General features: G+C 43.4%; 2 protein-coding genes across 6 annotated transcripts in view; one reads left to right on the top strand and one right to left on the bottom strand.

Annotated features, from left to right (window-relative positions):
• The window catches only part of CCDC146 (coiled-coil domain containing 146), a 198,095-nt gene extending 188,489 nt beyond the window's left edge, over positions 1–9,606 (top strand). For 2 of the 4 annotated variants that reach the window (XM_066238451.1, XM_066238449.1), the window contains 3 exons: positions 3,014–3,151; positions 6,726–6,974; positions 8,318–9,605. In XM_066238451.1, coding sequence (XP_066094548.1) covers positions 3,014–3,151; positions 6,726–6,974; positions 8,318–8,521 — 591 coding nt within the window. In that variant the 3' untranslated portion in view covers positions 8,522–9,605. Of the gene's footprint in view, positions 1–3,013; positions 3,152–6,725; positions 6,975–8,317 lie in introns of all 4 variants that reach the window. The other 2 variants (XM_066238450.1, XM_066238452.1) reach the window with 2 other exon arrangements.
• A 980-nt stretch (positions 9,607–10,586) lies between these two features.
• The window catches only part of GSAP (gamma-secretase activating protein), a 145,963-nt gene continuing 140,752 nt past the window's right edge, over positions 10,587–15,797 (bottom strand). For both annotated transcript variants that reach the window (XM_066238455.1, XM_066238453.1), the window contains exons 28-31: positions 15,356–15,417; positions 13,374–13,475; positions 13,115–13,214; positions 10,587–12,208 (exon numbers count right to left, since the gene is read on the bottom strand). In XM_066238455.1, the coding sequence (XP_066094552.1) occupies positions 12,117–12,208; positions 13,115–13,214; positions 13,374–13,475; positions 15,356–15,417 (356 nt within the window). In that variant the 3' untranslated portion in view covers positions 10,587–12,116. The remainder of the gene's footprint in view (positions 12,209–13,114; positions 13,215–13,373; positions 13,476–15,355; positions 15,418–15,797) is intronic.

Below are 15,797 nucleotides of genomic sequence, written 5' to 3'. Positions count from 1 at the left end.
TTTTCTAGTTCCTTTCAAATGTAAGGTTAGATTGTTTATTTGAGATTTTTCTTGTTTCTTTTTTATTTTTTTATTTTACAGAGACAGAGCAGAGAGAGGGATAGATAGGGACAGACAGACAGGAACGGAGAGAGATGAGAAGCATCAATCATTAGTTTTTTGTTGCGACACCTTAGTTGTTCATTGATTGCTTTCTCTTATGTGCCTTGACCGCGGGCCTTCAGCAGACCGAGTAACCCCTTGCTCAAGCCAGCAACCTTGGGTCCCAGCTGGTGAACTTTGCTCAAACCAGATGAGCCCGCGCTCAAGCTGGCGACCTCAGGGTCTCGAACCTGGGTCCTCCGCATCCCAGTTCGACACTCTATCCACTGCGCCACCGCCTGGTCAGGCAGAGATTTTTCTTGTTTCTTGAGGTAGGACTATAATATACTATGAATTTCCCTCTTAGAATCCCATGATTTTGGTTTGTTTTGTTCTCATTTTCATTTGTTTCAAAATATCTTTTGATTTCTTCCTTGATCTCATTATTAACCCATTCTTTGTTTAGTAACATGTTTTTAGCCCCCATGTCTTTGTTTTTCAGTGTTCTTCTTGTGCATGATTTATAGTTTCATGCTATTATGATCAAAGACTATGCTTGATATGGTTTCAATCTTTTTAAGTTATTGAGACTTCTTTTGTTTTCTAACATATAGTCAATCTTAAGTAATGTTTCATGTGAACTTGTAAAGAATATATATTCTGTTGCTGTGGGGTAAAATGCTCTGCAGATATGTATTAAATCCATCCAATCTAGTGTGTCATTTATTTAAGTCTACTGTTTTCTTGTTTATATTGTGTCTGGAAGACCTAACCATTGATGTCAATGGGTGTTAAAATGCCATACTATGATTGTATTACTGTTGATCTCTCCCTTCATGTCCATCAAGATTTGCTTTATATATTCAGGTGCTCTTGTGTTTGGTGCATAAATGTTTACAAGGGTTAAAGCCTCTTGCTCCCTTTATTATTATGTAGTGTCCTTCTTTGTCTTATACCACTGCCTTTGTTTTAAAGTCTATTTTGTCAGATATAAATATTGCTACTCCACTTTTTTCCATTCCATTTATATGAAATATCTTTTTTTACCCCTTTACTTTTAGTCTGTGTATTCTTTGTTCCGAGGTGGGTCTCTTGTAGACAGCATATAGAGAGAGCTCGTTTTCTTATCCATCCAGCTACTACTCTGTGTCTTCTGATTTCAGCATTTAAGCCATTTATATTTAAAGTGATTACTGATAGATACATATTTATTGCCATGTTATTCTTTTAATTATGTTCTTTTGGGGTTTTTTTTCTCTTCTTCTTAAAGAAAGTTTTTTATTATTGTTGTTTAGAGAAGGGGAGATAGTGAGACAGACTCTATGTGGTAGGTGTCCTACGGGACCCAGTGGCACAGTCTCTGGATCAGTTAAGCTGGGTGCTCTAGAAATGTCCCCTGTGTGGGTTATGTGGTCCCTCCCGTTTTAATTGCATTTTGATTGCTATTGGCCTGTTCATGCACGGGGTTGACCCTCGGGCTGCTGACGATAAGGACCAGCCTCGATCACGTGTACAAGCCGCTGTGCAGGTGCTGACCACACGAAGTGCATCTGCCTCAGCAGGGTCTGTCGCTTCTTCTATAATCCTTGGTTATAAGATTCCTCATCAGCTAGTTTTCAGTTAATTATTCAGGTTGATTATTCTGTACCTTAGTTGTAATTCCAGTTTGGTCCTGGGAAGAAGTGAATGTAGCTTCCACCTACTCCACTGCCTTTATAGATTCCCAAATATTCTCTTTAAAAATAGCACCCATTTGCCCCTTGTTGATCTGTGTTACAGATATCCATTCATACTAGTGTTTCATGTTATGAGGACAGATTTATGCCTTATTATTTTCCCTTTTTTTAAGTGAGAGGAGGGGAGATAGAGAGACAGACTCCCACATGAGCCCCATCTGGGATCCACCTGCCACCCCATCTGGGGTCGATGCTCAAATCAACTGAGCTATCCTCAGCACCTGAGGCCGAAAGTCAGACCAACAGAGCCACTGGCTGCAGGAGGGGAAGAGGGAGAGAAAGGGGAGCAGGAGGTGAGGAAAAGCAGATGGTTGTTTCTCCTGTGTGCCCTGACCAGGAATCAAACCCAGGATATCCATATGGAAGGCTGAAGTTCTATCCACTGAGCCACTGGCCAGGGCCTATGCCTCATTATTCTAAGCACTAATATATTCCTTTCATTGTAATCTAGTAACAAACAAGCTTGACTTTAAACACTTGCCAAAATAAATAAAAATTGAGTGGTTTCATATGCCTACTTCTGCATCATAACCCAAAGTAGAAATTTTGGCATCTTGAAGGGATTAATTTGTCTTCCTGATGGGAGCATATCAGAGGAAGGGCAATAGAAGCTAGATGAAGGTGACATTTTCTACTACAGGGAGGAAGACTTCCCAGAGTTATCTGGAGGGGGTTGAGCAGCAGAAGTCTTGACTTAGCCCAGCTCTAAAGACTTTCTTGGTCCTGGCCAGTAGGCTCAATGGCAGACCATTAGCCCAGCATTTGGATATCCTGGGTTCAATTTCCAGTCAGAGTACATAGGAGAAAAGACCATCTGCTTATCCACCCCTCCCCCTCCCTCTTTTCTCTCTCTTTCTCTCACTTCTCGCTGCAGCCATGGCTCGGTTGGTGAGCACATCGGCCTGGGCTCTGAGGATGGCTCCGTAGAGCCTTCACCTCAGGTGCTAAAAATAGCTTGGTTGCGAGCATTGCCCCAGATGGGCAGAGCATCAGCCTTAGACGGGTGTTGCTGGGTGGATTCTGTTTGTGGCTCATGCAAGAGTCTATCTATCTTCCCTCCTCTCATTTGGAAAAGAAAGAAAAAAATAAACTTTCTAGAGGTATCCAAAAGCAATGTGTCTCCAGTAAAGGGGAAAAAAAGTTTTGACTTGCTTGCATTTCTTCCCCTTTCTTATTGCAATGGTTTTTGTCTGTAGCTGGAACTACAGCTGGCCAAGAAAGAAGAGCAGTTACTGGAAAAGGATTTCATCTATGAGCAGGTCTCCCGACTCACGGACAGGATCTGCAGCCAAACTGAGGCCAACAAGAAGGACACACTGCTCTTGGCCAAGAAGGTCTGAGACGCTGCCTTCCCTCCTCTGCCCTTACTGTTTTACATGGCTCATTCCCCACCACTCCTTTACTTTTTAGCATAGCCCATAGAGATTAGGCTCTATGACAAGGAAACATAAAGATATAGAATTAAAGATGTGAAGATGACTCTTAGAGAATTGTTCAAAGTAAGTTTCAATCGTGTTCTGTGAATGAATTCACTTTATAGTGGATAAACCGAAGCTTTTAAATGACAGTAAACCAGTTTCACTTAACTGGGCACCTATCCAAATATGACAGTTATTATCTATACATTCCAAGTTCCAAGTGAAATCCTTTCTAGTTCCTTGTCCCCTTAAACAGCAGTCTGCATGGAAACTCAGCCAGAACCCAGGAATGGAAGGGGACCATTCAAGATAACAACAGCCTCTCACACAAGGGCCTATTACAACACAGGGTAGAATCACTGTCAAGGCCCCACTAGTGAGGAGAGGCCAGTGACACAGAGCTTCCTAATTTCACAGACTTAAAATACTGCTACGAGACTGCTGATCCAAAGAGACGGGGTCAGACTGGTACTGCTGGCTGGTGTCTTGAAAGGAGCCATGAGCAGGAGGGAGATTGGTGATTGTCACACAATGGGGCCTTGCACCATGCGGTGGCCAGAGGATCATGTGGCCTCTGTGGCCCCTTGGAGCCTCCTGCTGTGACAGCACAGGGGTTTTAGTCACAGTAACAGTTACTGAATGAGCCATGTGCTCCCTTCATGCTAGGCACAGGGGCAGAAACAGAGAGGAAGAGGCACATTGTTCACACCATGGGGTGCAAGGAGACAGACAGGAAAATGGATCGAGGCAACACCCATGCTTGACTGCAGTCTACAGAGAGCAGTGACTGATCCTCGTTCTTCTTAGTTTCCCAACACCCCACATGAGACTAGACTCTAAAACAACATATATTGAATAGGTAAACAGTCCCATTGGAGGTACAGTTCTGGCACACTAAATACAAAGGATTGACTGTGAATCTCAAGCCTCCTGGGCCATTCTATCTGGCTTTGTGCACTTCACTCTGATGACTTCCACTGATGAGTGAGCAGTGAAGGGGGCACTTGTGTGATTCATGACTCTACCTCATGAAATAAGAACATTAAGACTTTTTAGGCTCATAAACTTTGCCTAAATTAGCATGTCTGGCCCTAGCTGGTTGGCTCAGTGGTAGAGCATTGGCCCAGCATGTGGAAATCCTGGGTTTGATTCCCAGTCACACAGAAGTGACCATCTTCTTCTCCACCCCTCCCCCTCCCCCCTCTTCCTCTTCTCAAGCCATGGCTCAAATAGTTTGAGCAAGTTGGTCCCAGGTGCTAAGGATGGCTCCATGGCCTTGCCTCAGGTGCTGAAATAGCTCGATTGCCAAGCAATGGGGCAGCGCCCTATAGGGGGCTTGGCAGGTGGATCCTGGTTGAGGCACATGCAGGAATCTGTCTCTCTGCCTTCCCACATCTCATTTAATAAAAGAAAAAAATTAGCATGTCCAATGTTGCTTTAAATGTTGCCTTCCTTCCTTTTGCAAAACGAATTTCCCTTTCTTTGGAGAAAGTGTTTGCTGAGGGTTAGCTTGTCAAAGCTGATGGAAGAGTGACTCCCAAAGTCAACAATAATGCTAGAGAATCGCCAATAGTGGCTACTGCAGCGATTCACGTGGTCAGGAACATTCCAGAACATCTGAGTTCTAGTCTAGTGATTCACCTACCCTTTCCTTTCCCACCTTCCATGTTCTCTAGCTGGATTTCATTTCCATTTAAAATTATAATGTCCTCATAGTACCCAGAACTTGAAGGCAGAAAGATGTTCAGGCATCAGATCTGTGATTTACTGGTACAGGCAAAGGACCTTGAGAAAGTCACGAAAATTATCTTAAAACTGAGTTTCCTAATCTGTGAAATGGCTGATCTCAGCTACAGTGGTTAGAAGCATTCCAGTCAAGCAGAGGCAGCCTCGCTTTCTGTGGGTGCTCAGTAAGAATGCATTTGCCTCAAGCCTCTCATCTTTCCTAAGTAGCTTATGGCTCATCTTCCAAGTGTCCCAAATGAACAGAAAATGGGAAATCTCAGCAAACACTTAGAGCAACACAGAATAATACCATCTTTTTATTTTTATAGAGAAGGAAAGTTCGCTAGTTACACATACATACATACAACACTCGAATGTGCAGTGACTGATTAATGAAGTTAGATGAAGATAATGTCTCATCCCCAAAGTTTAAAATGATAGTCTTTTATTCAATGTATGCTTCCTAAAATTTACTACAGTGTAGAGGAGCTCAACATTTTTATATTCCCTTAAGGGACACTGTGTGCACACAGCAGTCAGTGATTCCATTGTCAGAGGCAGGTAACCGCGGCAACAGCAGCCCTGTCAGCAGTGTGCGGCAGACCAGAGGGGGCTCTGTTCGGAGAAGTGCTTCAAGGTCAGGCCGAATTTCTGGAAGTTCAAATTCGTGTCTCAATTTACCCTTGTTCAAAAACTGAAGGACTAAAATAGACTAAGAATTTAATCATTTCTTTATTTAACAAACATTCAGTGTTCATTTTGCTTGAAGCTTCCTCTGTCCCAAGCACTGGGAACATGATGACTAAAACAAGTCGTCCTTGTCCTCATGGAGAGTGCACTTTTGTGGGATGACAGACTGTAACCAAACAGCCAGTACCTACATATATAATACAGCGCCAGCAGTGAAAGAGGACATAAATTAAATATCAAGCAAGGCAGCAGGACAGCGCTGGCAGGTGGCAGGTATCACTCAGTGACCTCCACGCCACGGCCACACTGACGGGTTGTGCTATGGGACAGAAAGCTTAGGGAGCCACCAATTTCAACTTTACTTCTTTTACTTTTTTCTTTCTTTTCTGTATTTTAAAATCAACTATTCCACTTACTCCTATCTTATAGTCCTTTGATGATACACAGCTGATGTGAAATGATAAACACACACACACAACCAAAGATTCCATTTCAAACCATTGGCCAGACTTTCCCCAGTTCAGCTCATGCTTGCTTAAGACCTAATAGTTATGCATCCCGGAAATTATGATCAATAATACAAACATGTTGAGCTGTGATGGTTTCCATTAAAGAAATTTCAGATGCAGAACCTCTGCTGATGACCTTATGTAAGTAACATTTAAATATAGTTTTTGTTCTACTAGATCTTTTCCCCTGGATAAGAGATAAATGAAGAGCATGGCAAAAGTAGGCCGGAACTCAGACATCAAGAATATTTCATCCTCCTCTCCTATCACCTCTTAAAAATAAAAGAGACTTAACTATTCCCCTCAATGCTATCCACCTGAACATCTGCTAACTCGATGAACATATCTCTCTTTTTCCCCCTCCTTGTCCTTATTTACACACAGCTGGGGTGGTGGGCTCAATCTCTGAGATCTCATCCAATCCTTATTTTCTATAAATTCCCATTTAAACTCTCCTTCCTTTGGACAAAAATGCCCCCCACATTACAGACAGCCAGCAGTCTGCCATTTTTTCAATTATTCCTAGAATGTATACATATGCTAAGCCTTGGCTTCTTCCACTCTAGATGAATGGCTACCAGAAAAAGATTAAAGGTGCTACTGAGAAACTGATGGCCCTGGTTGCTGAGCTGTCCATGAAACAAGCGCTCGCCATTGAACTCCAAAAGGAAGTCAAGGAGAAAGAAGACTTTATCTCCTCTTGCAATTCCAGAATAGAAAAAGGTCTGCCACTCCATAAAGAGATAGAGAAAGAGTGGTTGAAGGTCCTCCGAGACCAGGAAATGTATGCCTCGGCCGTCGCTGCAAAGACTCAGGTACTCTCAGCTTCTCCACTGCACTTGGAAAGTGGCCAGAAAGGGAGGTGTTCAGGTGTTTCGATCCTCTCAAAATATATGAAAAATTTCTCACTCACCCATACATAGTCTAAAGTCAGAAGAAAGGTTTGTTTTTTAAGATATTATGCAGGCAAATCAAAGCACCACAGTACAAAACACCTGATATTCCCCGAGAACACTTGGCGAGCACCAAGTTCCGCCCCAGTCTCACACCTGGGCTGGAGGGGCTGACGGATGGACTTCCGCTGGCACGGCAACGACCAGGCTGGCTTCGGTTCTATTCCAGGTCTCCGATCTCTGTCCTTATAGCCCTGCTCCAACCATCTTACTCTCCCATGCCCATCTCCTGTGGCCACCATGGCATACTGCGACACCTCCAGTGTATTAAGGTTGTCACCACCTTTTGTGGACTCTGCCCTTAGTGTGCATCATAGGCCTCAATGCCACCCCTTTTTTCTCCTGCCACTGGCCCAAGTCTAAGTCTATCACTGTTTCCACTGCAAATTGGGTGCCTGGTCCTTCTGCCTAAACCCATGACCTTTCCATATTCTTAGAATGGAATTAGACATCTCTTTCTCAGGAGACATTTTGGGGACCTACAACTCACTCTCAGACTGCCAAGTAGACATCCTCAAAAAGATCACTATTCACCCCCTAACCCAAGAAAAAGATGCAACCCAAACAGTGTTAGGAATATCCAAAAACAGGGTCTGATTTGTAATTCCCACGCTGCCTGGTACTGTGTTTTCTTGGGCTTTCAGATTTTAGCTACAGTATCCCAGCTGTCAATCACCCAGCTGCATAATTTAGGATTCTTTTAATGCTGTAAGAGACTCCTCTATTTCCCAGAAGCACAGGCAGAATCTTGAGGATCTTGAGGCTCCAAGCCAGCTACGGACCGCTTCTTTCCTCTGAGTCTACCTACTCCGTGTCTCTTCCTTTCCTAACATTTGAGCACCAATGACTTACCAAAGGGGACAGACTGTCCTACCTCTGTCAAAAACAAAACATGGAAATAATTAGTGTTTGATGAAAGATACTGAGGTTGGAATACAGGGGAATTTAGAATCCACCAATCAGTTTATGATAAACAATAAACCTCAGGCACAGAATGATGCCTGAGCAACATGAGTTATTCCAATGAGATGCAACACATGATGGTGCGTGTGCAGTGACTTCACCCTCACACCCTCTTATCCTTTGGGGGGATCTTGGCCAGCACAGCTTAAGACTGCTCAGATGCAGCTATGTCTGGTGGGCCCTGGGGCAAACTGACTTCACTAGTTTTCATAAAACTAAAAAGGAAAAATCATTCTTTGCAGGAGTTCATGGAACTAGATCATCGCCTGCTGCCCAATGGTGTTTATACAACTGCAGAGCAGCGTCCAAATGCCTACATCCCAGAGGCAGAAGCCACTCTCCCTTTGCCAAAACCATATGGTGCTTTGGCTCCTTTTAAGCCCAGTGAACCTGGGGCCAATATGAGGCACATAAGGAAACCTGTTATAAAGCCCATTGAAATCTGAATATGTAAGTAAACCAATCCAGGCTTCTCAAGAAGACACTTCAGCCTGGCTTCCTCACATACACAGTTGGAACATGTCAGCATAATAGCTCTAAATTGCAGACAAATACAATACCTACAATAAAAAGACAATGTAAGTTTTCTTTTACACTCATTAACTGCTATAGTTTACATGCTGTTGAGAAGGACATAGAGTTATTCTCTACAATTATCCCAAAGCATATATTTGCATTGCTCAGTTCTTTCTTTTTCACTTTATATATTGAAACCCTTCTTAAATATATAGTAGGCCAGATGCTATAAAAATGCAATAAAAATAAATCTATTTTCAATGAACTACAGAAATGATCAGAGTGGCCTTTTTATTAAAGAAAAGGAAATGCTGTTCCATATACTAACTTTAGCCCTTTTTAGCTGGCTCAGTGGATAGAGCGTGGCCCGCGTGCAGATATCCCAAGCTCAATCCCTGTTCAGGGCACACATGAGAAGTGACCATCTGCTTCTCTTCCCCTCCCTTTCCACTTCTCTCTCTCTTCTCCACTTCCGCAGTCAGTGGCTCTCAGTTGATTTGAGCATCAGCCCCAGGCTCTGAGGATAGCATGGTTGCTCTAAGCATCAACCCAAATGGGGTTGCTGAGTGGATTCCAGTCAGGGCACATGTGGGAGTCTGTCTTTCTATCTGTCCTCCTCTCAAATAAATAAATAAATAAATAATACACTGACTTTAAAGAAAAAGAATGATTGTTTGAAAAGGAAAATATTCCAAGGAGCTTACCACACTTTGTTAAATAGTTGTAATTGAAGTTACTATTGTTAAATCTAAATCAAGTAAAAAGCAGTAGGGAAGCTTGTCATTTTCAAAATAATATTATGGTGATTCTTTGTATAAGTAAATAATCCTTTTTTGCTACAAAAATAATTATTCCCTTTCTTACAAACCTAGATTTATCAAAATGTTGTATGCAAATAATTCATGATTATTTTAAGTTCTGATATCTGATTTTTCAAAATTCCAATGAAAATATTTATAATTTGGCAGATGAAAGAGTTGAAAAGGAGGCCAGCTCCACTTCTTCCTCTAATTTTACTGTATTTCATCCAAGTACATTCCTAATTCTGTTTGTATATTTTCTCATGTATGAATATATTCAAGATTTCAAACCTATGGTTTACATTCATTAATATGCTCAATCTATCTTTATTTCATACTGGTATCAGTTATGACTTTTATTTCACAACTCTGGATATACCACATTCCTTTATTTTGCTAAATCAAACAAAATTTGTTCCAAGCGCTCATCTTGCCAGATTGGAGGGAAAGTTGACCTCACTTTCCGCCTGTGAGCCTGAGTCCAAGCCGCATGCTCTGTGAGGTACCGAGAAGCAGCTCCTTGGGGGCGCCTTCTAAGCACCCTGTCCTAACCATGTGGCTGACAAAGAAACGCACGAACACAGGTCCTGCGCTGTAGGAATTAATAATTACATCAGGGGCTGAAAACATATACACATAGGAAGCTTAACAACATAAGAATGAAACATAATTTTCAAAAATTACAGAGGGAAAGGCCTAGCTGGATAGCTCGGTTGGTGAGAGCATCCTCCCAAAGCACAGAGGTTGCTGGTTCGATCCCGGTCAGGGCACATACAGGAAAAGATCGATGTTTCTGTCTCTGTCTCTCTCTAATGTTCAAAAAAAAAAAAAATCACAGAGGAATGGATGCTTCCAAATGACAATGGGGCTGCTGGCTGAGTGGAAGGTGCCTCTGTGCAGGACGGCCTGTGGATCAGTCAGATGGGACTCCCTTGGCCCTTTAACATAGGTGAGATTTTAACCGGGGAGAGGGGGTTCCGGAAGTGGGGGGAGGGAACAGCCTGCGCAAGGCTTAGAAGTAAAAGGACGAAAGTTGTGCTCAAGGTCCAGTGAACTGAGCTGGCTAAAACAGAATGCTCATCTCGGGGAACTAAGCGTAGGAGGCCAGGACTAGGGTGAGTCTGGAGTTTACCCTGTGAGTTTGATTTTACCCTGTAATGAACGGCAAGTTGTTGAAGGATAATGAGCAGAGGAGTGACAGGATCAACCTAGTGTTTATGTCCAGTAAAGTCAGCTGAATTAGACCTTAGACAGTGACTGCAATGAGCCAGGTATGAAAAGAAAAGGTAGGACATGAAAAATAATGACCTTATCAAAAGAAAACATCACCACTGCTTTGCTCATGTGGCCATAAGATTCTTGAGCCTCAGTGACCATGAAGTATTTGCCCACAAAAGGGAATTCTGAGCGTCAGCCTGGTGTGCAGGAGTCCCGGGTTTGATTCCCAGCCAGGGCACACAGGAGAAGTGTGCCCTGCTTCTCCACCCCTCCCCCTCTCCTTCCTCTCTGTCTCTCTCTTCCCCTCCCGCAACCGAGGCTCCATTGGAGCAAGATCGGCCCAGGCGCTGGAGATGGCTCCATGGCCTCTGCCTCAGGCGCTAGAGTGGCTCTGGTTGCAACAGAGCAACGCCCCAGATGGGCAGAGCATCGCCCCCCGGTGGGCATGCCGGGTGGATCCCGGTCGGGCGCATGCGGGAGTCTGTCTGACTGCCTCCCCGTTTCCAACTTCAGAAAAATACCCCCCAAAAAAGGGGGGGGAATTCTGTAGGAGAGGACAGTTTTCAGAACATAGTGATTGTTTTAGAAAAGAAGTTAAACTATTATACCAGCTAGGGATATTTATAATAATTAAAATTTCACAAGTTCGCTGAGGAAAATAATGGGAAAAGAGAAAAGCAAAGGGTCATGGCTGACTCCAGGCAGGAACTATTCTTATGGGCCAGAATGAAGTCACGGCAGAAGCGAAAGGGCAGGCTGGGGAACCGCTTAGATGTGACGGAGGCCTCTGAAAAACATGTCCACAGACTCACGATTCCTGGCTGGCATAGAAAGCCTTTGTACAAAGAACAAAAGAGGCCAAAACTTTCAGGGGTTTTTGGGTCTTTTTCATGATAAGGTACTTCTAAATCAAAGTTTTATAAATATAAAATAATCTTTAAAATATTAAATACTGTTCCATCTGAGCCATCACAGAAAGACAAATCCTACTCCATAAAGACTGTATGTACAAATTGCTGTATCTTACAAATTATTCTATACTGGAAATAGCAGATTTGACTTAGTCCAAATTCAGTTTTTTAAAAACTATCCTCTTTACAAATAGTTTTTGTGCAAAATTTAATTTTTCTACTTGTCAAATGATTTTCAATGACCCTTCTAGTTTTTGTTTTTCTAAGCAGTAGTCCGCACATTTTAAATCATATTTTATTTCAGAGTGCAACAGAAACTAGCTTTCGCTATGAAGCCACTAGGAAGAGCATCATGCCACTGCCCCCTCCTTAGACTGTCTGCCATTCTGCTACACTTGACTGCTCATCTGCTATTCAAAACTGGGCTGAGTACAGCAGACTCCTTCTGTCTGAACGAGTACCAAACTGAAATTCAGGTCGCTCAACACTATATTCTGCTTCTGGTAACCAATTTTGAACATTGCTAGCGATTTCTCCATAGAAGTAGAGCTAATGAGCAAGATGAAAAATTAGAAGCTGGTATAATATTTTCTTTTTTATAAGCCTAACAGCATTGTGGTGTGTTTCAGAGCTGCTTCCTCTACAAATTTTGCATCCACATTGTCATGTCCTTCAAAAGCATACAGAGCTGGAAAGACAGAGAGAGAGAAAAGAGTTACTATGGTCCATGCAACATTTATTATGTTGTATCCACATTTAAGTGCCCATCAGTAGATGAGTGGATAAAACAGCTGTGGTACATTTACACAATGAAATACTATGCAGCCATAAAAAAGGAAATCTGACCTTTTGCAACAGCACAGATGGACCTGGAGAGCATTGTACTCAGTGAAATATGCCAGTCAGGGAAAGACAAGCACCATATGATTTCACTCATATGTGGACTCTAATGAGCAAAACGACCTGACAAGTACGACAGAGACAGACTCATACACAGAGCTGTCGGCTGGGGAGTAGTAAGGGAGGTGAACGGATAGACCAAAAAGGACAAAAGCACAAACCCATGGACATGGACAACAGTGTGGTGATTCCCAGGGGGTGGGGGGGGGTGGAGAAGGGGTGTAAGAGGGATCAATGGTGATGGATAAAGACTTGACTTGGGTTGTGAACACACAATACAGTGTGCAGAGATGTGTTGTGGAACTGTGCACCTGAAATCTGTATAATTATGTTAATGAGTATCACCCCAATAAAGTCGATTAAAAGTAAAAAAGGAACCATAATTTATATTTTTAAAATGCATTGTTCTGAGAATGTATTGTTAAATTTATTAAAACTCAGAACCAAGAAAGACCATTTATATCAACCAAATGGGTTTTTAACAGCTTAAATCCTTTTAAAACTTTAGAGGTAATTTTTCATTTGGTGATTTACTCTAGGTAAATTAGATATTGCTGATTAAAACCAATTGCAATAAGGAGCTACTTACAAGTAAGGGGTCTTCTGGAAAGCAAAGGGTAGAAGAAGTAAGTAGGGGCTGATTGACACATCAGAGGAAAAGCAGGAAAGCTCTGAGAACAGAGGAATGAATTACCTTGATTGGAGGATTCTATATCTGTCAGTGTTTCAATGAAATAGTTCAGAGGCAGAAATTCCACACTGAATGATGACTTGTCAATCATAGAGCTCCGAGGCTAAAAAGGAAACCACTTTAGGTATTAGTTGATTATCTAAAATAGCACAGACTTAAAAAAAAGTGGTAATAACTACAATTGCTTCTATAAGAATGTGCAGAAATGGGCAAAGTGGATCCAAAAACCATTTAGAGGGACTGGGCTTTCACATTGACTCACCTGTTTCTTATAGTCCTGAAGGAGTCGCTTCACATGGTTCCGGGAGATAATGTTAGAAGTCATAGGATGATCCCAAAGTCGAGAGATCTTCTGACCAATAAGCTATTATGCAAATTCAAAACTAGGTCAAGGGGCATCTTTAGGGCAATGAAAGTACAACACTACAGTGATGCCAAATTCGTAGAATGAGCACAACCAAGGGTGAACTCCAGAGTTAACTGTGGACGTGAGAAGACTGCGATGTCGGTTCCGCGACTGTAGAAAATGAGCTGTTCTGATGCGGCATGTCGGTAATGGGAGGCCACACGTGTTGGGGCAGGGGACATATGGGAAAGCTTCGAACCTTCCACTCAACTTTGCTGTGAACCCTAAAGTACTCTAAAAAAATAAAGTCAATAATAAAAATAGAAGGGTAGAAAACATATAGAGGAGAATATAGCTCACACTGCATTAAGTAAATGTTATCTTATATCTATTCATAATTTTAAAAGTATTATTCCAGACTTGCTAGTTAGTCTAAAAGTCCCTTTATGCTTAATGACCCTTGGAAGAAGGCCATTTCCTAGGAAGTATGCTTCTGAATTGTGAAAATACTCCCTTAAATGCAACCCTGAGAAAGCATCTTAGACGCTGATGTTGCCAAATTCTTTTTCTGAAATGGAGTTTATCTGCTACTCTTCAAAACTGGGGTTCTGCATGCCAACTCTGTGATGTTTTGATAGGAAACTAAAGGTTATAGGCATGTACTCTGCCAATGCCTTGCCCAAAAATTTTAATTCCTAAGGGTAACAGGCAAAAAAAAAAAAATAATAATCCAGTTCAGAGATCAAAGTAAATGTTCAGAGACAATCCCCAGAGAGACCTAGCCATGGAAAATATGCTTTGTTTTTTCTCCTTGCCTTTGCTTCAGTACGCCTGTGAGGGGGAAGGTGCTGGAAAGCAGCCGATGAGGCCCACAGGCAGCGGACATCCCTTTGGGCAGGATCGTGCCAGGGACACAGGGCTCAAGGTGGATGAACAGTGCGCAGAGCCGGCTCGGATGGCCAGGCTGTGCAATTCCGTATTTTCATCCTATTTTTAACTCCAAGAGCTAATGTTCCCCAGAAAATAAGGGGAGCCTAGATAACCCTTTCCCCATGGCTCTCCTTTCTCGACCTCTGGATGGTTCCCAGGCTTGGCGGAAACGACAGTGGGAGGAACGCAGCTCCAGAACCTTCTGACCTCACCTGTGTTTAAATCCCTTATCAGTTTAAACCTCAAAGCACGTTTCCCTCTCCCTCCCACAGATGTAATCAGACCCACAGATGTAAATATTAGTGTGGTTTCCTAAGAGAAGAGAGCGGCCAAATGTTTTCGGGGGGGCTGTGCCAGGGAGGCCCAGAGCCGGAGGAGGAGCACCGCCGCCTGCGGGACGGGAAGGCGGGCAGGGAGGCCCAGAGCCGGAGGAGGAGCACCGCCGGCTGCGGGACGGGAGGGCGGGCAGGGAGGCCCAGAGCCGGAGGAGGAGCACCGCCAGCTGCGGGACGGGAGGGCGGGCGGGGAGGCCCAGAGCCGGAGGAGGAGCACCGCCGGCTGCGGGACGGGAGGGCGGGCGGGGAGGCCCAGAGCCGGAGGAGGAGCACCGCCGGCTGCGGGACGGGAAGGCGGGCGGGGAGGCCCAGAGCCGGAGGAGGAGCACCGCCGGCTGCGGGACGGGAGGGCGGGCGGGGAGGCCCAGAGCCGGAGGAGGAGCACCACCGGCTGCGGGGCGGGGAGGCCCAGAGCCAGAGGAGGCGCACCACCGGCTGCGGGGCAGGGAGGCCCAGAGCCAGAGGAGGAGCACCGCCTGCGGGACGGGAGGGCGGGCGGGGTGGAAGGAGCTGAAAAGTGAAACAATTCAACTGACTTCAGCCCAAAGCAAGTAAATGCTCGTTCTGCAAGAAGAAATTGAAGGAGGTTCACGCCAAGGCTTAGGGAGAACATAAAATATAATCCAGGATTACCGGAGGAAGCCGCACAATGATGCTGAATTTGAGTTTCTCATTTTTCTCTGTGTTGTCCAGATCTACAAGAAAGTTCCATTGGAAAACAGAACAGAAATCTCCATTTTAATGTCTGAACAAGCTAATGATATTTCAATGTTCATCCTGAAAATACAGATCCCAACCTTATATTCTCAAGCTAAGTCTAACAACACTTTGAAAATTCTAGTTTGTGTCTCTGAATGAAGGGATTTTTAAATGAAACTGTTTCTGTATATCATGGAATGTCATTCTGTAACAGGCTGCTAGTCTGTTACAAAACAATTTTATAGACTAACTTAAAACGGAAGGTATTTTGAAAAATAGAAAACACTTTAAATATATTAACAAGACTCATTTATAAAATACCACAATCAAACCAAGTGAGTGATTGTGCTACAGATCATATTTAAAGTTCAAATTC

The sequence above is a fragment of the Saccopteryx bilineata genome, chromosome 7, assembly GCF_036850765.1.
Source record: "Saccopteryx bilineata isolate mSacBil1 chromosome 7, mSacBil1_pri_phased_curated, whole genome shotgun sequence".
Classification (NCBI taxonomy): Eukaryota; Metazoa; Chordata; class Mammalia; order Chiroptera; family Emballonuridae; genus Saccopteryx; species Saccopteryx bilineata.
This window is presented reverse-complemented; position numbering and strand designations above follow the sequence as displayed.